Source organism: Aquarana catesbeiana, linkage group LG02, assembly GCF_042186555.1.
Source record: "Aquarana catesbeiana isolate 2022-GZ linkage group LG02, ASM4218655v1, whole genome shotgun sequence".
In the NCBI taxonomy this organism is placed as follows: Eukaryota; Metazoa; Chordata; class Amphibia; order Anura; family Ranidae; genus Aquarana; species Aquarana catesbeiana.
In genome coordinates, this window is record NC_133325.1 from 241810674 (window position 1) to 241831400 (window position 20727).

The 20727-nt window shown below is 42.7% G+C and overlaps 1 protein-coding gene across 1 annotated transcript; it reads left to right on the top strand.

Annotated features, from left to right (window-relative positions):
- The first annotated feature begins 2695 nt into the window (after nucleotides 1-2695).
- On the top strand, nucleotides 2696-20260 carry CLN5 (CLN5 intracellular trafficking protein). The gene is made up of 4 exons (XM_073614274.1): nucleotides 2696-2982; nucleotides 9938-10112; nucleotides 13346-13571; nucleotides 16020-20260. Exons 1-4 carry the CDS (start codon nucleotides 2897-2899, stop codon nucleotides 16511-16513), a joined length of 981 nt encoding a protein of 326 aa, XP_073470375.1. The 5' UTR covers nucleotides 2696-2896; the 3' UTR covers nucleotides 16514-20260.
- Nucleotides 20261-20727: the final 467 nt, after the last annotated feature.

The following is a 20727-nucleotide window of genomic DNA, read 5'->3' on the forward strand; positions in this document are numbered from 1 at the left end:
CTTCATCTTCTGGTTCTTCTGGCTCTTCTTCCGGCGTTCTCGTCCAGCATCTCCTTCGCGGCGTCTTCTATCTTCTTCTCCTCGGGCCGCTCCGCACCCATGGCATGGGGGGGAGGCTCCCGCTCTTCTCTTCTTCTTTTTTTCTCTTTTTCTCTTCTTCTCTTCTTCATTTTCTTCTCCGGGCCGCTCCGCACCCATGCTGGCATGGAGGGAGGCTCCCGCTGTGTGACGGCGCTCCTCGTCTGACAGTTCTTAAATAATGGGGGGCGGGGCCACCCGGTGACCCCGCCCCCCTCTGACGCACGGTGACTTGACGGGACTTCCCTGTGACGTCACGGGGAATGCCACAGGGAAGTCCCGTCATGTCCCGTGCGTCAGAGGGGGGCGGGGTCACCAGGTGGCCCCGCCCCCCGTTATTTAAGAACTGTCAGACGAGGAGCGCCGTCACACAGCGGGAGCCTCCCTTCATGCCAGCATGGATGCGAAGCGGCCCGGAGAAGAAAATGAAGAAGAGAAGAAGGAAGAAAAGAAGAAGAGAAGAGCGGGAGCCTCCCCCCCATGCCATGGGTGCGGAGCGGCCCGAGGAGAAGAAGATAGAAGACGCCGCAGAGGAGATGCTGGACGAGAACGCCGGAGGAAGAACCAGAAGAGCCAGAAGAACCAGAAGATGAAGGAAGATAGAAGAAAGAAGAAGTATTTAAATAAAGGAATTGTCAAAAACTGTCTCTTGTCATTTTTAACATTTTTGACAGTTTTTTAGTGAAATGGTAGGGGTAAGTACCCCCTTACCATTTCACACAGGGGGGGGGGCCGGGATCTGGGGGTCCCCTTGTTAAAGGGGGCTTCCAGATTCCGATAAGCCCCCCGCCCGCAGACCCCCACAACCACCGGCCAGGGTTGTGGGGATGAGGCCCTTGTCCTCATCAACATGGGGACAAGGTGTTTTGGGGGGCTACCCCAAAGCACCCTCCCAATGTTGAGGGCATGTGGCCTGGTACGGTTCAGGAGGGGGGGGGCCGCACTCTTGTCCCCCCCTCTTTTCCTGCGGCCTGCCAGGTTGCGTGCTCGGATAAGGGTCTGGTATGGATTTTTGGGGGGACCCCACGCCGTTTTTTTATTTTTTTTTTTGGCGCGGGGTTCCCCGAATTTAGGGGGAACCCCATGTCATTTTTTAAAAAAAATTTTGGCCGGGGTTCCCCTTAATATCCATATCAGACCTGAAGGGCCTGGTATAGAATTTAGGGGGACTCCCACGTCATTTTTTTTTTTTAATTTTGGTTCGGGGTTCCCCTTTGGGGAATTCCCATGCCGTTTTTATCAAAGAACTTCTATGTGTATTGTCGGCAATGCAATAGCCGCGGGTAGTTTTAAATGTGTTTTTTCCTTCCAAATGTCATTTTGCTGTCAGACTGTTCTAAACACAGGAAACATGCGCCCCTTTACAGGCATACTATAGACACCCCCCAGGTACGAAATTTAAAGGGATATTACACTTTTATTGTTTGACTTTAAGCATTATTAAAATCACTGCTCCTGAAAAAACGGCCGTTTTTAAAACATTTTTTTGCTTTGATCCATGTCCCCTGGGGCAGGACCCAGGTCCCCAAACACTTTTTATGACAATAACTTGCATATTAGCCTTTAAAATTAGCACTTTTGATTATTCATGTTCGTATCCTATAGACTTTAACGGTGTTCGAACTAACTTTTTTCCTGTTCGCATGTTCTGGTGCGAACCGAACAGGGGGGTGTTCGGCTCATCCCTACCGGGCACCCGCGATTGCCCGTTAACCGGGCCGGACCATGGATCTGTGTGTGTAAACATACAGATCCACGTCCTGTCAGTTGAGAGGAGAGCAATCTGTGTTCCCAGTACAGAGGAACACTGATTGGTCTCCTCCCCTTGTATGTCCCCGCCCCCTACAGTTAGAATCATTCCCTAGGAAACATGTTTAACCCCTTGTGTCCCCCTAGTGGTTAACCCCTTCACTTCCTGTCACATTTATACAGGAATCAATGCAATTTTATAGCATTGATCGCTGTATAAATGTGAATGGTCCCAAAAATGTGTCAAAAGTGTCCGATGTGTCCGCCATAATGTCGCAACTGAGGAAAATTTTTTTTTTTTTTTAAATGATATTGTGTTTTTTTCAAAATTGTCGCTCTTCTTTTGTTTATAGCAGAAAAAATAAAAACCAAAGAGGTGATCAAATACCACCAAAAGAGAGCTCTATTTGTGGGGAAAAAAGGACGTCAATTTTGTTTGGGTACAGCGTCGCACGACCGCGCAATTGTCGTTTAAAGTGCGACAGCGCTGAAAACTAAAAATTGGTCTGGGAAAGAAGGGGGTGAAAATGCCCTGTATTGAACCGGTTAATAAATAACCCCCAGTGTACCCACCATCACAACACACTGTCACTAAGCCTTCCATATGATGCAGCATCTCATTGACTCGTTGTATCCATCATCACAACACACTGTCACTAAACCCTCTATATGATGCAGCATCCCACTAACTATGCAAGGTAGTCATCACAGCATAGACACCTCTCTATTACAAGTATCACTGTGTACTGCTAACGTCCGTCCCTGGCCCCTCCCTTGTCCGCCCACACAACCTCCTCCCACTCACCTACTTCCTTACCCATTGTTGCTGACATCACTTCCCTAATTCCCCCGGCGTCCATCTTGGTTCCTGGAAACGGGGCACCTCGTGAAGATTACTGTATAGAGATAATGTAATAATAAAACTAACACGTGACCCACATATGAGTAGAGGAATTAAAACAAGTTCTCAAAAAGGGTCTTGAAATAGGAAGTGCTTGTCAGCCTGATTGGTCATTTGACTGACTTCCTGTTGCTGTGAAGGCAGAGGAGAAGTACCCTGAGACTTGTGATGGGTGGTCTGTGGATGGCGCTATCCTTGGTTCTGATCGGGGTGTCAGTGTGCTGTGTGTCTGGGCTGTGGCCCGTACCATACAGGTAAGTCATGTCCTTACTACACTGGACTTCTCTTATCTGATCACTGTCACATGATAGAAAGTCACAACTCTGTACTTGAGAGGTGGATGAAGCACACTGACAAACAAGCCAGAGCTGCTTTCTGCCTATTAGACACAGTGAGATTGATTTACTTAAGCAGGCCATACACGGTCGAATTTCGAACAAATTTTCTTTTCAAAATCAGAAAGTTCATTTCAGTGATCCAATGATGCCACCTTTGATTTTCGAAATTCGTCCGACCAAGCCTTCAATTTCACCGCAGGTTGCTACAGAAAAGAATTTTCGTGGCTGGGAATCTTCTTTTCTCTCCATAAATTTTCTTTTCTTATTACATTTCTCGCACGTTTCTCCCATCATTGATTAGAAAATCGTTTGTTTTTCTAAAAATTTCCAACATGTCCGATTCCTCAAATTTGATTGCCGCACGAAAATCGGCCGTTGTTGCAGCCCACTAATGGTGCGAAATTCGTACAAAAATTCTTTTATACGATTTTCGAAAGAAAATTCTTACGAAATTCGAACCATGTATGGCCGGCATAAGGCTGTAAAGTGCAAAATCTGGTGCAGCTGTGCATGGTAGCCAATCAGCTTCTAACTTCAGCTTGTTTAACCACTTCAGCTTCGGAAGAGTTACCCTCCTTCCTGACCAGGCCATTTTTTTGCGATACGGCACTGCGTTACTTTAGCTAAAAATTGCCCAGTCATGCAAAGTTGTACCCAAATAAAATTGATCCCCCCCTCCACAAATAGAACTTTGCTTTGGTGGTATTTGATCACCTCTGCGGTTTTCATTTTTTTGAGCTATAAACAAAAAAAAAAAAGGCAATTTTGAAAAAAAAAAAATATATATACATATATATATATATATATATATATATATATATATATATATATATATATATATATATATATATATATATATATATATATATATATATATTTCTTACTTCCTAGTATAAATACCCAATAAAAAAAAAAATTGAAAAAATTTTTTTTTTCATCAATTTAGGCCAATATGTATTCTGCTACTTATTTTTGGTAAAAAAAATCCCAATAAGCGTATATTGATTGGGTTCCACAAAAGTTATCACATCTACAAACTATGGGATTTCTAGATTGTAGCTCTGCTGAGCAGAGCCCCCTAATTGTATCGTAACTATACTGTTTGTCCTCATGTTGTAAAGCGCTGCGCAAACTGTTGACACTATATAAATCCTGTATAATAATAATAATGGGATACATTTATGGACTTTTTATTTGTTTTTGTTTTTTTACTAGTAATAGCAGTGATCAGCAACTTATAGCGGGACTGCGACATTGCGGCGGACAAATTGGACACTAAGTGACACTTTTTTGGGGACCAGTGACACTAATATAGTGATCAGTGCTTAAAAAAAATTGCACTGTCACTGTACTAATGACACTGGCAGCGAAGGGGTTAACATCAGGGGCGATCAAAGAAAATTGTGTTTCCTGGGAGTGATTACTAACTGTGGGGGAGGTGTTTGTACTGTGGGAAGGCAGAGATCTGTGTTCTTGCTTAGCAGGAACACAGGATCACAACCTTCCCTTCTCACAGAATGGCGATTTGCCTTGTTTACATAGTCAGACCACGGTTCTGCCTGTGTCTCAAACGATCAGCAGGTCCCGGCGCATGCACTGATTGGATCCTGCTGTGTCCAATCACAGCAAGAGCGGGTTGCCACCGCCACCCAGAAGTGCAGGATTTTGCACATGAGAGCCGCCTGCAGTATACGGTCGACAAGCAGTTAATTAAGCTTTGACAAAAAACCTGGAAGCTGATTGGTTTCTATGCAGAGTTACACCAGATTTTGCACGCTCCAGTTTTAGTAAATCAACCCCAATCTGTAATCAATAGGACTCCCTATAGACAAGATGCCTGATTGTCTGCAGTCATAATGAGAACAATCTATATCATGTAGAGAAGCCCTTCTGTACTATGTGACTAGGCCACCTCCGGGGGAATTCATACAGCGCCTTCCACCCTCTTCACAACTCCATTGTACTTTCACATGGAAAATGATGGTGTGGGCAAGAGATTTATGTACCTGTTGGAAACATACCTGAATGCAGAAGCAAGCACCACGTGTAGAGGACAAGCAATCCTTCCACACCACTGCAGCTGTCACTGAGATGGTGCAGTGGCCAAGGATTGTTGAAGAAGGGTTGGTGGGGACTGAGGTCCTAGTTCCTTTTCAAAAATCCATAGCACTCTTTTAATGCATTGCATTCAAATTTAGCGCTACGCATATGCGTTTTAGATGCGGTTTCAACCCTGGTCACCTAAGAAAACTAATTTACGTGACTCAAAAAACGCACCGAAATCCATCACAAAGCTGTGTTTTTGAAACCGGCACAAACTTTGCAGCATGCAGAACTTTTTAAAATGCAGCTCACCAATGTGTGAACAGTTAAGGATTTCAAGGGGACAAGTTCTCATGTGCTTTTCGTGCACTTGAAAGGTACATTTTAGCATGGCAAAAGTGTGAACGGAGCCTAAGGGACACAGGGATCAATTATGCGGACATCATTTGGTTATATTGCTGCCTACAGGAGGATTTGGACACTGTAGGCAGTAAATTGTCTGTGAATAATTGATCCCTTTATCCCTTAACGAGCTCCAAGAAATTGATTTTATGATCACCCGGATTTCATTTATAGCACTTGTTTCCCAATAGCCAGTCTCTTAAGCCCTGATGAAGGGGGAGGAGTGAGCCCCAAGAAACACATTGGATATTAAAGCAGAACTAAGCCCATCGATGTAACAGTTTTAGAAAACAGTCAAACCATCCAATGGCTGGTGTCATAACTGATCACATTTGCAGAACCACGGGAGTTGAAGATTGGAGGCTAAGATGGCAGCTATATAGGCTGAAGATGGTAGGAGGGTTTAGTTCCGCTTTAGGCTCAGGTTAACACTAGCTGCGGCACAGCTCACAGCAGGGGTTGGGTGTGTCCCTGTTCTGTTTCAGGTGCGAATCAGGTCCGAATTTAGGCCAAAATTCGGACCTAAAATGGAGCTAAAGACGTACAGGACCCTTTTCCAGTGCGCTCCATGTCCACCCCAGGGGTGTGTGAACCGGCTCCATTGAGAGCCGGTCACAGTCTCCTGTCATGAGAATTGGATGCGAAGAAACCCACATCCAATTCGCATAAGTGTAAACCCAGCCTTAAAGTGGAACTTTAGTCAGAAAATTAAGTCCTGCTAGATCACTTCAGGCTGGCCACTTTTGCAGGTATATCTATGTAAAACCCTAAAATCAAGTGTCCATAACATGTAAAATCCAGCAATACACAGTCTCACCCTGCTCTTCACATGCTCAGTTGCTCTCAATTTTTAGGCACTGCTGAACTTGTAGAGGCTAATTTGCTGAAAGTTTTAAAGCAGAATTAAACCCTCCTATGAGCCAAGGAAGCTGCTTCTGTTTGATCTGCAACTGCCATGGTGCTGCACATGTGGTCAGTTATGACTCTAGCCATTTGATGGTTTGACACTTTGGTTGCGGACACAATCAAATGTGACAATTAGCAATCCTGGCATTCCAGGAATGTAACTGTTTTTTGAAACCGTTAAATCAATGGGTGGGTTTATTCCACTTTATGATTTACTGCTGTTCAGGGGCTCTGGGCTTCAGCAAAATGGCAGCTTTCAACAAGAAGAAACAGGACCAATGCTGGAGGCAATTTACAGCACACACTAATTTTGGTAGCATAATTATTAAAGTGTAAGGCCACCCTAACACTAAAATCCCTGCATCCACAGACATCCTAGATCTAACACTAACCTATCTAGCCCTGTAAAGAAGCTATCAGTATAGATAACTTTTTTGAAGCAGAACCGATCCGGTCTTCAACAGCGGAAGCTCTGCCGAGGACACAGCCGACAAGGGCTGTGAAATGAATGGGGAGTGACGTCACCCATAGTTATTATGGGGCTTCCTTTGTCGGCTGTGTCCTCTGCACCCGCCCACACAGAGAAGCCGCTGCTGACAGCTCATTGTGGGATCAGGTCGGATTGGCGGCAAAAAAGGTATGCATACTGATTTCTTCTTTACAGGGTTAGTGTTGGATCGTAGATGTCTGTAGATGCAGGGATTTTAGTGTTAGGGTGGACTTCCACTTTAATGTAGAATGTATATTCCTTGCTAAAGAAGATTATTTTTTATCAAGTTGTTATGGCTAAAGTTCCACTTTACTACAGTTTTTTTACTTTAATGAGTTAGGCTTAATGCACACTGGACATTTTTTCAGCTGCTCCAAGGGACATCTGGTGTTTTTTTTTTTTTTCCCCCTGCTTTTGCATGCCCCTTCATGTTAGCCTATGTGTCCATGCACACATAGGCTTTTAGAGGAGTTTAGAAGCAGGGGTGTTTAGAGGCAGAAAAAAAAACACAGTCAGTGCATCCAGGAGAAGCTGCATTTTGGCAGAATAACACTTGACGCGTCTAAGCGCACGTTAATACATTAGGTGTTTTTTTCTGCCAAAATGCCACTGACAGGAGGAAAGGCATCTAGGAAAGATACAGTGCCTTGAAAAAGTATTCATACCCCATTGAAATTCTCCACATTTTGTCATGTTACAACCAAAAACGTAAATGTATTTTATTGGGATTTTATATGATAGACCAACACAAAGTGGCACATAATTGTGAAGTGGAAGGAAAATAATAAATGGTTTTCAACATTTTTTACAAAAAAATGTGAAAAGTGTGGCGTGTATTTGTATTCAGCCCCCCTGAATCGATACTTTGTAGAACCACCTTTTGCTGCAATTACAACTGCAAGTCTTTTTGGGGATGTCTCTTCCAGCTTTGCACATCAAAAGAGTGACATTTTTGCCCATTCTTCTTTGCAAAATAGCTCAAGCTCTGTCAGATTGGATGGAGAGCAATTTTCAAGTCTTGCCACAGATTCTCAATTGGATTTAGGTCTGGACTTTGACTGGGCCATTCTAACACATGAGTATGCTTTGATATAAAACATTCCATTGTAGCTCTGCTTTTAGGGTTGTTGCTCTGCTGGAAGGTGAACCTCTTCCCCAGTCTCAAGTCTTTTGCAGACTCTAACAGGTTATCTTCTATGATTGCCCTGTATTTGGCTCCATCCATCTTCCAACCAACTCTGACCAGCTTCCCTGTCCCTGCTGAAGAAAAATATCCCCAGAACATGATGCTGCCACCACCACCATGTTTCACGGAGGGGATGGTGTGTTCAGGGTGATGTGCAGTGTTAGTTTTCTGCCACACGTGGGGGAGATTTACAAAAACTGGTACACTCAGAATCTGGTGCAGCTGTGTATCTTAGCCAATCAGCTTCTAATTTCAGCTTGTTTAATTAAGCTTTGGCAATAAAACCTCGATGCTGATTGGTTTCTATGCAGAGTTGCACTAGATTTTGCATGCTCTCGTTTTAGTGAATAACCCCCATAGCGTTTTGCTTTTAGGCCAAAAAGTTCAATTTTGGTCTCATCTGACCTGAGCACCTTCTTCCATGTGTTTGCTGTCTCCCCCACATGGCTTCTCACAAACTGCAAAGGGGACTTCTTATGGCTTTCTTTCAACAATGTCTTTCTTCTTGCCACTCTTCCATAAAGGCCAGATATGTGGAGTGCACGACTAATAGTTGTCCTGTAGACAGATTCTCCTACCTGAGCTGTGGATATCTGCAGCTCCTCCAGAGTTACCATGGGCCTCTTGGCCACTTCTCTGATGAATGCTCACCTTGCCCTGCCTGTCAGTTTAGGTGGACGGCCATGTCTTGGTAGGTTTGCAGTTGTGTAATTACTCTTTCCATTTTCAGATGATGGATTGAACAGTGCTCCATGAGATGTTCAAAGCTTGGGATATTTTTTTATAATCTAACCCTGCTTTAAACTTCTCTACAACTTTATCCCTGACCTGTCTGTTCCTTAGCCTTCATGATACTGTTTGTTCACTAAGGTTCTCTAACAAACCTCTGAGGGCTTCACGGAACAGCTGTATTTCTACTGAGATTAAATTACACACAGGTGGACTCTACTAATTAGGGGACTTCTGAAGGCAATTGGTTCCACTAGATTTTTGTTAGGGGTATCAGAGTAAAGGGGGCTGAATACAAATGCACGCCACACTTTTCAGATATTTATTTCTCAACAATTTTGAAAAACATTTATCATTTTCCTTACAATCCACAATTATGTGCCACTTTGTGTTGGTCTATCACATACAATACCAATAAAATACAGTTACAATCTTGGTTGTAATATGACAAACTGGAAAATTTCATGGGGTATGAATACTTTTTCAAGGCACTGAAACATCCAGTGTGCATGGGACCTTACACAGCAGGATGGCTTAGGCTGGCCATAGACAGGGCGATTTCCTTTCCTGCAACAAACAGTGTTGATGGAGGAATCCCTCCCCAGGAGCCATTGTGATTGTGTTATATACGAGGGTTCTTCAAAACATTTCCACACTTTTTTTTTTTTTTTTTTTTTATGAGTTTCACAGCTGTCTTCACCACAGCGTGACAACTCTTATACTAAACTGTAAGGTCAGCAGGCTTGCCAGACAGACTAATCACATGACACTCTCAGACACAACCAACATCTACTCCCTTCCGGCCTCACCGTTTCCAACAAAAATATAAAAGTGTGGAAACATTTTGAAGACCCCTCATACTATAACAGCTGTTAGCAATAATCACATGTAAAATCCAACAGGCTGGTTGTACCCAAGTTGATCGATCAACTTGGTACATACATGGTTCGAATCTTGGTCAGTTCTGCTGAACCGGCCCAGATTCTAACTGTCTATGGCTGGCTTGGAGTTGGGCTTTAATATATAGATAACTGTAGTAAATGCATACAGCAGGTGACATTTTTTTTTTTTTCACACATACATTTTAATACTTTTAATTTCCTTTTTATATGCAGACGATTTGACTATCGTCCTAAGACAGATCCCTACTGTCAAGCCCAGTATACATTTTGCCCTACTGGATATGCAGATGGCTCTATTCCCTTGATGAAAGATGAAGACACCATTGAGATTTTTCGACTACAAGCACCAGTTTGGGAATTCAAGTATGGAGATCTTCTCGGTCATTTTGTAGGTTTACTTTTTTTTTTTTTTTAAAGATTAGAGATCACAAAAATGGACACTTGTGTTTATGAACAAGTTAATTATGTTTACTTTGCTAGAAATGTATTAAGAATTCTATAATATATTAAAATTTCTGCTTTGCATCTGCTGACTGTGGAGGCAAACTTCTATAGGCTTTAGATATAGTGGCAATTTTCAAGGTGGTCACTGTACTAAAAATCACCTGCAGATGATCACAACTTTCTACCAATCTGGACTCAGTGACCCAGGCTGCATTCACACATGATCGTGGGCAGAATTGCCGCGATTTCAAATGGCTGCAAAATGCAGGGTGCATTTGTGATGCTATTACTTCTAATGGCACCCCCATCGCGCCCCAATTTTGCAGTGATTGTCGTACAGTAAATCGCGCTGCAATTACAGCAAATCGCAATGCGTGACGCTATCGCCCAAAAGAAGCTCATGTTTCTTTATGAGGGACAAGTGTCGCGTTGTTGCCGCGATTGCAGCGCGATTTATCTCCCAGCAAAATTGTGGCGCGATTGGGGTGCCATTAGAAGTAATGGCATCGCAAACGCGTCCAAAGTCCAACAGTTGCATGACAAGTCGCACAAGTGTGAATGGGGCCTTAGGCACGTTTTGCCGTTTTTCTCAGCCAAAACGCGCAATGGGGTTTTTTTCCGCCTCTAAATTCCTGTAAACGCCTATGTGTGCATTTATAGGCAGAAAAAAAAAAACATTGAGCCTCTGTAAAACAGGCATTTGTGAGCTCAAGTGTGCATGATGTCCCATGCACAGGCGTTTACAGGAGTTTAGAGGCAGAAAAAAAAAACAGAATGTTGTAGCTTCTGAAACTAACTACAAAGTATTGATGCGCTGGTACCTGGTCCTTTCCCGGATTGCCAAATGCCTTCTGTCCTACTCTCCTGCTTGTTGTCCTGACAACGGCACGAACCTCCATATCTGGTGGAATTGCCCATTAGCCCAATCATTTTTGGATGACATTTTTCGTATCCTTTCCACCCTTATTGGTAGCACCTTAGCCCCGACCCAGCCATGGCTCTACTCAATAAGAAACCTCCTGATGTAACCTCCAATTCAAGCTACTCCTACAGGTTATGACTGCTGTAAAGCAAACCATTGTGAAGGCCTGGAAAACCCCCACCTCACTGTCTTGGAAGCAAAGAATAGAGTTACCAGAGCCATGATTCATGCTAAAATAGAACAGTTTTCCCAGACAGGGTCAAAAAGTTTGAACGCCTTTGGAAACCCTGGGTCAACCATTACCTTCCCCCTGACTTTGATAAGGCTATTCAGGGTAGTAGTAAAGAATTTTTTGTAATTTTGTTTACCCATAGAGACTAGACAAGACTAGACTAGACCCATACCTCCCCCCCCCCAGTGACCTTCCTCCTTGGCCTTCACCCCTTCCTTCTAAGCTACCTTTTCCCTCTTTCTCAACTCTCCGCTTCTCCTCTTCCTCTCTTGTCTCTTCCTCTCTTTTTCATTCACCTTTCAGCTCTTCTCTTCTGGATTTGAACCTCTCAGCTTTAAACAATCTATCTGTCCATCATGCTGAGGCCGGACATTCCCCTCCAACTGTAATCCTCCTAAGTTCAGGCCTACAAATGCTCTCAATCTTTATCCTACATTTTAACCTTTATCTGTTTCGAGGACTCTTAGACACCTGTCTGTTTTGTTAACCTCGGTAAAGACTGAAGCCCTCGGTAACTAGCCTTTGTCTTTAGGAATCACATTGGTTCCTGGATTCCCCTTATCAATAATGTCCTAACCCACACCGAGTAGCTTTACGATAGATATCTTTTTATGCTTTGGTTTTTTTTTATGTTTTGGTACAAAGGGCTGCGTCCCTACCTCTGCATTGAGTCACTATACTACTATTGCCTCCCCCTATCCTGGGGGAAGACTTCTCTCTGATGCATCCTATTGAAATTTATTGTTCTTTCCTTCAATAAAAAATGTGAACAAGAAAAAAATAAACCCATCACTTGTGCGTTCAAGAGACGAGCGTTTCAGCAGAAAAAATAGCTTGACACATCTAAACGCGTGTTAACGCCAAGCGCTTTTAGCGCTTGATAGTTTTTTCATTTCAGTGGCCAGGATAAATTAATATTTTGGCCTGTGAAATCAATAAACAAGCACTTGATGTGCCTAAATGCACTTGAACAAATGCGGCTTAGGAGCTGCTTTTCTCCTGCCAAGAGAAAAGCGTTTAGAGGAGTCCCAGTGTGCATGAGGTCTTACTGTAGTCATCACTAATAAGTTTTGTCATACTTATCTGAGATAATTTGTGCACAGTGACGTAATACTGCACAAATAATTATAGGTAAACATTTCATGATAGTTTAATGAAGAAGTACAGCCAAAGCACGTTTGGCTATACTTCTCCTATGGATCACAGGAGTGCAGTTCGTTCTGCACTCCTGTGACCCATTTTCAGCCAACATTGGGCTAAAGCCTGCTGTTGGCTGCTGTCACAGAGCCAGCCGGTCCAGGCTGGGGAAACTTTGCGACCCTATGGTTGGGATCCACCCAGGAACCTGGACTGACATCTGGCTCAGCCTCTCGCTGAGAGCCTGAGTAAGCCCCTCCCACCTCCTCCACTGCCCAGTGCTCCAGTGAGCTCTGGAGGGACAGAGCATACAGCAGTGACTGACAGTCACCACTATCTGCTCAGAGCAGCATGTAGTACTGAGCGATCATACCTATTTACTCTACAGCCTAGGCTAGACATGTCTTTGTAGGCTGGCTAAAGTCGCAGTGTGGCTGGGATGACTGTTCCAGCTCTCTGTACTGCATGCTGTGTTCTAATAAATGGTCCTGTGATTCCACGCACTATGGTACTACTGAGAGTCTTTCATTTTGATTGTAGCAGTTGACACTCGGGAATATGTTTTTAGCATGAAAATAATTTGCTCTAAATATTAAATATGGACTATTTATACACTGTAGGGGCTAACTTCAAAACATAGAATAGTCCATAGCATACTTCTAGACAGATCTACCATTACCAACAGCTTATTTTATAAAACATCAAAGTCTAGGCAGCAGGTAAACTCCATCCACAATTCCTCCCTGGACCTAAATGGGCTGTATCACAACACAATGCTATGGCAGACTTGCTTTTGCAGACAGTACAAGTTAATAAATGTGTTATTTTATTAAAAGTGCTTATTCAGTGCCATTATTGTTTCTTTTTTCTTATTTTTTTTTTGTAGAAAATTATGCATGATGCCATTGGATTCAAAAGCTCATTGACTGGGAAAAATTACACTGCAGAATGGTATGAGCTCTTCCAACTCGGTAACTGTACGTTCCCCCACCTACGGTCTGACATAGAGGAACCATTCTGGTGTAACCAAGGAGCAGCCTGCTTCTTTGAAGGGATAGATGATGAACACTGGAGAACCTATGGAACTTTAGTTCCAGTAGCAACAATCTCAGGTAAAGATTCAAATGTGAAATGAAGGTTTGATAGCCTCCTATGTAAAAACTACAGGGACAGGAATGAGGATGTGTTTACTTTCAGCAGTCATTCAGACGTCTCCTTCATGTTCTAGCTAAGGTTTGCTTTGTGCAGCTCCAATTTCCAGGAGTTATTATACACCTCTCGTACAACAACAAAGAAAAATTCCCTGCTCAACTTGCCATCCAGCCTGCAACAAACCAAATTTTTCTGTCAGTTCACATTAAAAACAGGGGTTCAGCTTGCACAGATTTGCAAATACATGCGTAAGCTGCAGAGGCCGCGACAAGGCACCCAAGTTGTTATATATACCACATTGCAGGGTTAACCAAACCCAGCCTGTAGTGTTCCACCTTGAGGAAGTTTGCAGTTTTTAGATCACATTGTACACATTTGTCTAGGTTATGTATATTATTTTGCTTTCCTAGTGAGGCGTGACTTGTAGGCACTTGGGGATTCTCCTGGGTTTCTAGTGTGCATCACTGTTTTTGTTACACAATGACAACTGTACATACCTTGGGAACTGCACTCACTCAGGACAGTCTATGGTTAGTGGGAGCATAAAATGCCTTGATGTCAGTGGGAGTACTAAGTGCTCCTAAATGAGTGGGAGTAACAATGCCCATGGAGCAGTAGGAGAAATGTTACTGAGGTGTCTGTGGTCATTGGAAGATCAGGGCCAGGACTATACAAAAACCATCAGGAAGGATATCACTTCACCTGTTTCCAGGCATTGAACCACCCTGCATTCTAGTGCCACTCACCCACTACCAGGCCATTCATAATCAAAAGCACTACAACACGCCACACTACAAGGAATGCATTGGGGTAATGTGTGGCAAAACATGTTACCATTTGTATGGGCACTATAAAACCTAGTAATTGTAGCAATCAGCTCCTATATGTACAGTGAGGGGAAAAAAGTATTTGATCCCCTGCTGATTTTGTACATTTGCCCACTGACAAAGAAAGGATCAGTCTATAATTTTAATGGTAGGTTTATTTTAACAGTGAGAGACAGAAAAATGCATTTCAAAAAAGTTATAAATTGATTTGCATTTAATGAGTGAAATAAATATTTGACCCCGTCACAAAACATGACTTAGTACTTGGTGGCAAAAACCCTTGTTGGCAATCAGAGGTCAGACGTTTCTTGTAGTTAAGCACCGGGTTTGCACACCTCTCAGAAGGGATTTTGTCCCACTCCCCTTTTCAGATCCACTACAAGTCATTAAGGTTTCGAGGCTTGCGTTTGGTAACTCGAACCTTCAGCTCCCTCCACATATTTTCTATGGGATTAAGGTCTGGAGACTGGCTAGGCCACTCCAGGACCTTAATGTGCTTCTTCTTGAGCCACTCCTTTATTGCCTTGGTCGTGTGTTTTGGGCCATGTTTGACAGTGGGGATGGTGTTCTTGGGGTCATAGGCAGCATTCCTCCTCCCCCAAACACGGTAAGTTGGGTTGATGCCAAAGAGCTTGATTTTGGTCTCATTTGACCACAACACTTTCACCCTGTTCTCCTCTGAATCTTTCAAATGTTCATTAGAAAGCTTCAGGCGGGCCTGTGCATGTGCTTTCTTGAGCAGGGGGACCTTGCGGGCGCTGCAGAATTTCAGTCTTTCACGGTGTAGTGTGTTACCAATTGTCTTCTTGGTGACTATGGTCCCGGCTGCCTTGAGATCATTGACAAGATTCTCCTGTGTAGTTCTGGGCTGATTCCTCACTGTTCTCATAATCATTTAAACTCCACAAGGTGAGATCTTTCATGGAGCCCCAGACCGAGGGAGATTGACAGTTATTTTGTGTTTCTTCCATTTGCGAATAATCGCACCAACTGTTGTAACCCTCTCACCAAGCTGCTTGGTGATGGTCTTGTAGCCCATTTCAGCCTTGTGTAGGTCTACAATCTTATCCCTGACATTCTTGGACAGCTCTTTGTTCTTGGCCATGGTGGAGAGAATTGGAATCTGATTGCTTCTGTGGACAGAAGCTCCTAATCTCAGCTCGTTACCTGCATAGATGACACCTGGTGCCAGAAATCTTGCTGTTTGATAGGGGATCAAATACTTATTTCACTCATTAAAATGCAAATCACTTCATAACTTTTTTGAAATGCGTTATTCTGGATATTTTTGTTGTTATTCTGTCTCTCACTATGAAAATAAACCATTAAAATTATAGACTGATCATTTCTTTGTCAGTTGGCAAATGTACAAAATCAGCAGGGGATCAAATACATTTTTTCTCCCTCACTGTTGTATATGTAGCATTAGGAACCAGCAGGCCAGCCAAAAGTTACATGCAGACGCTGGTCCCTTCCCAAGCACAATTTAACCATTACATATCTCACGTTTAGCAGATGAAAATCGGATTTCTCATACTTTTCGTGGATTGTAACTTAGTTTACTTCTCTTTAATATAAAAGGTTCCATGTTTAATCAGTTGGCAAAATGGATAAAAGAAGATAACAACACTGGCATTTACTATGAGACGTGGACTGTGAGGGAATCGGTGGCACCTAACTCAACTCTGTGGTTTGATTCCTATGACTGCAGCAAATTTGTGCTACGGACCTACCAGAAATTATCAGAGCTTGGCGCCACCTTCAAGAAGAGCGTTCAGACAAACTATACACGCTTGTTCTTGTATAGTGGAGAGCCTGTGTATCTGGGGAATGGAAGCTCCATTTTCGGCCCACATGGGAACAAGTCACTAGCAACTGAAATTCGCAAGTTTTATTTCCCTTATAGACCTCATCAATCATTTAAAGAACTTCTTTTAAGCATCCTCGACATTTATGGGAAATCGGTGTTGCAGAAGACTTTTTATCTGTTTTATAATTTTGAATATTGGTATTTACCTATGAAACCTCCTTACATTACAATTACATATGAAGAAATTCCTCTTCCGTCCAGATAGGCTCTGACTAGTCTGCCATATAAAACATTCCATGTGTCTTTACCAGTGACCGGCAATATTGCATGCCAGTTATGGCTTCAGAAGGACTAAAAGGCACAATCAAAGTTCAGTTTGGTAATTAAAATGGTGTACAAATTAAATATGACACAGCTACTGTATTGCATTTTATCCAAGAATGCTTGATCCAATACAATAATAGTCATATTCCTTTCATATTTATTAGAATGCTCAGTAACCATTCTCTCATTCAAATAATGGGGTTGATTTACTAAAACTGGTGCACTCAGAATCTGGTGCAGCTGTGCATGGTAGTAAATAAGCGTCTAACTTCAGCTTGTTCAGTTAAACTTTGACAATAAAACGGGAAAACTGATTGGTTTCTATGCAGGGCTGCACCACGTTTTGCACTCTCCAGTTTAATAAATAACCCCCATTGTGCCGACCATACAAATCAATCACACTTTAGTTTACCAACCAATAAAACAACAGTTGGATATGGTCAAAACACTTATCTAGCCACAATAGAAAAATATGGCAAATCTGAAGATAAAACTGATTACTAGGGCATCCCATACTGCTCACTTTTAAGAAGTTTTTTTTTTTAAGCCGTTCTAATGGCAACTGCTTAGGTGCAAAACCATTTTTTTTTCTACTGCAAATAGATTTCTTTAGATCCGTGCATGCTCCCCCCCCCCCCCCCCTTGAATGTGCCTCAGGGCTCATTTACACCCCATGCAGTCAAATGCATTTTTGTGAATGCATATACAAGAATAATGAACCTGGTTTACAGCTCGCGGTGTATATATAAAAAAAAAAGTATGCATCTTTATGTATGTAGTTGTACTGAAATGCATGTGAACACATGCAAACACGTGTAAATGCGACTTAGTAGAAAAAAAATAATGCTTAAAATATCCACAGCAATGGCATATAAATGAGCATGCGGAACTGCAAAGTAAACGCAAGGATAGTGCTGTAAACAAGCCCTTAGGCCTTATTTACACTTGCGTTTGAGGGGGGTGGAGTCCTGGTTTTACCCCACCCCCCCCTTAACCTTGCACAACAGCTGGAGGGGGTTGTACACATGGCATAACAAAAATGTTACCAGCTGTACCTCTTGTCACATTCAGTGGGCAGTACCGCTGCCAAACATGACCCATTTGAGTGAGAGGGGGCTTGCTGTAGCGGTGTGCAACCAGTGGTATATTTAGGTTTTGTGCTGCCCTAGGCCTGACTAAACTCGTGCACCCCTTAATTTAAATATGACCCACCCCTTCCTGTCAAGGCCACACCCCTTGCTTTTTAAGACCCGACCTGAAATTTTCCAGTGGGGACATGGATTCCCTTAATTTTCATAGATTTCCTCTCACTTCCTGTTTGGCTATGGGGCAGGAAGTGAAGGGAAATATCTGCAATGGGACAGGGATGGTAAAAAATGAACTGACAGGGGCTATAACCCTCCCTTATTCTATCCAAAATGGAAAAAAAAAAGTGTTGCCTATAATTCTACTGTAGGCATAAATTTCTGATAATTTTATGGAGAGGAGTAAGAAGATATAACCATGCCAACGGTGCAGCAGAAATCATACAGCACAGTGAGGAAGGTTTGCGGTCCAGGACGATAGGACAGTCAAAATCAGAAGCGGCGTCCCTCCCCCAGTTGTGGAATACCGGCCGCCCACATACTGGAAGTAATGCGGCCGCTTTATGGGGGTGCTAGACTAATTTGGCTCTCAGCCCAGTCCACCCCATAAGACTGGTGCTAAACTAACAGTGTAGCGCAAGCCGGCAGGGACTCTTTCCATGCTGCCCCCCTGCAAAGTCCTGGCCTAGGCCAGGATACAGAGTTGTGTAGATCACTTGAATGGGCAGCTAGAGTTGCTGCAGGTGTAGGCAAGCCCTCAGGATCTCAGAAATGGTTCAGGAAGCTATTGCTTTTAATGCATTTCCTTCCAAAAATAAAAACTATTTCACAAGGTTTTCTAAAAGCTTTAGGCTACTTTCACACTGGAGCGCTGGGGGTGTCGGCAGGAAAGCGCTGCTATTTTTAGCGGTGCTTTGCCGTCGTTTTTGTGGACCTTTTCGGCTGCTAGCGGGGCGCTTTTAACCCCTGCTAACAGCCGAAAAAGGGTTAAAAGCGCCCACAAAAGGCCACTGCATCGGCTCTTTGCCGGCACTTCGGCGAAGATGCGGCTTGCAGGACTTTTCCTAGCATCCTGCCAGCGCACCCCTCCAGTGTGAAAGCACTCGGGCTTTCACACTGGAGTGAGAGGAGAGGCTCTTTACAGGCGCTATGCAGGTGCTATTTTTAGCGCTATAGCACCTGTGAAGCGCCTCAGTGTGAAAGCAGCCTTAGACAGCTGTTTCTTGACAATCAACATCTGCCTTGACACATTCCATGGTGAATGGATTAAGTTATTAGCAGGGTTAGAAATGCTGGAACATGCTCCTGACACTCATTAGAGATTTAGGTCTCATACACACTGGATGTTGATGCTGCTCTTAGGGGCATCTGGTGTTCTTTTTTCTGCCCCTTAATGACCCTGCATGTTGGCCTATGTATCCATCCACACGTAGGAGTTTAGAGGCAGAAAAATAACCACTGCCAGCGTGTCCAGGAGCAGTGGGATCCAAACGCGCTAGGCATGTTTAGCACTTAAGCGTTAATTCATTTCAATGGCCAGAATAAATTATTATTCTGGCCAATGAAATGAATCAACACCCAAGTGCTTGATGCTCCTAAATGAGCCTAAACGTGTTACATGTGTTTACAGGTGTCAAACTTTTTTTTCTTTTTTTTTTTTTTTTTTTCAGCCAAAACACCACTGACTGGAGGAAGGGCTCTTAAGAGAGATAGAAAAATGCAAAATGTTTTCAGCCTTACATAATAAGACTGAGTGTGACTAACTACTACTAGCCATGACCTGAATAAATGAGAACCTTCACTATAGACAGCACTTTATAAACTACTCCTAAACACATCAAAAACTTGCCAAAAGTGCCAAAGCTGTATGTGACCCACGTGTCTTTTAACATGCTTTTCTTGTTAATGCTTGTGTAAACTTAACAGACTTTTTCAGTAAGGCAGTGCGAAAAACAAAGCTGGAATGCAAAGTGCTGCAATCTATAGAAACCAGCCACCAGATGCATTTCTGCACATGCACATTTTTGATGCCTTTCTGCGTTCCAGATGCTTTTTTTTTTTTTTTTCATTGTACTGGAGTCCGGTTTTCGATGCATGTAGGTGTGTTCCGGTGCATTGTTCATGCGTTTTACTGCATTCCAGTACAATTCAGTGCAAGAAAAATGTAGCATGTTTTACTATTTCTGGAACTGGAATGCACTGGACCTGCAAGCACTGGTATGAATTTATGCCGTTGAAAACCATGTAACCTACTTTCTTTGCGTTTTGGATGCAGAAAAAAAAAAAAAAAACACTGAAGCGCATGAGGTGTGAACTAGTCCTGAATCAGACTCCTGAAAGATGAATTCTGTTATTGCACTTTATAATTTGATCTTTGCCTTATTGCAGCAGCCTGAAAATGTCTACAAATATTTGTATGGCCTGTGCTGCACCCTTGGAATCATCTATGCTTAGTGAGAGATAAGTGGAGACTGAATGAGTGACACTTGGAGGTGTCTTCACACTATACTAACATTGTGGCATTGCATCTGGGCTAGAAACATCACTGGACTTTTTTTTATTATTGAATTCTTCAATAAAAATCATTTCAATTTTTAGAACCACTTTTTGCGTATTTTTGTTTCCTTTTACATTTTATATGGATATAAATAATATAGCTTGTCTTTGTAAAATAAATAAACGTGCATTTCAGGGTTTAGAGCTCAATATTCCACTAGATGGTGCTGTTGTTTTCGTTCTTATGATTTGCCTTCTTTACACATTCTGCACTGTTTATACTGGATATTTGAGGAGGAAGAGAATATGGGAAATCTCTTGTTAAATATGGAGATTATTGTTGCCCAAACAAATGATCAGTTCAGTCGCTTCTGAATGAAATTCAATACCCAATGGTTCCTTGTAACCATGGTGTAAAAGTTTGCTTTTACAAATATATTCATGTGTTATTTTGTTTCTGTATCTAGAACTCTCACCAATAAGGGTAAGAAACAAAACAATACTTGATTTAAAGAGGTATTAAACCCAAAAGCAAACATTTATTAGATTGCAGCTTACTAATTCTTAGATGTGA

Bases quoted from the DNA above. Each gene is read 5' to 3' on its own strand.
- CLN5 (XM_073614274.1), top strand. From the start codon at position 2,897: ATGGGTGGTCTGTGGATGGCGCTATCCTTGGTTCTGATCGGGGTGTCA. The intron at 10,113-13,345 runs GTAGGTTTACTT...TTTTTTTTGTAG, and splicing joins GAGATCTTCTCGGTCATTTT to AAAATTATGCATGATGCCAT. The intron at 13,572-16,019 runs GTAAAGATTCAA...TTAATATAAAAG, and splicing joins TCCAGTAGCAACAATCTCAG to GTTCCATGTTTAATCAGTTG.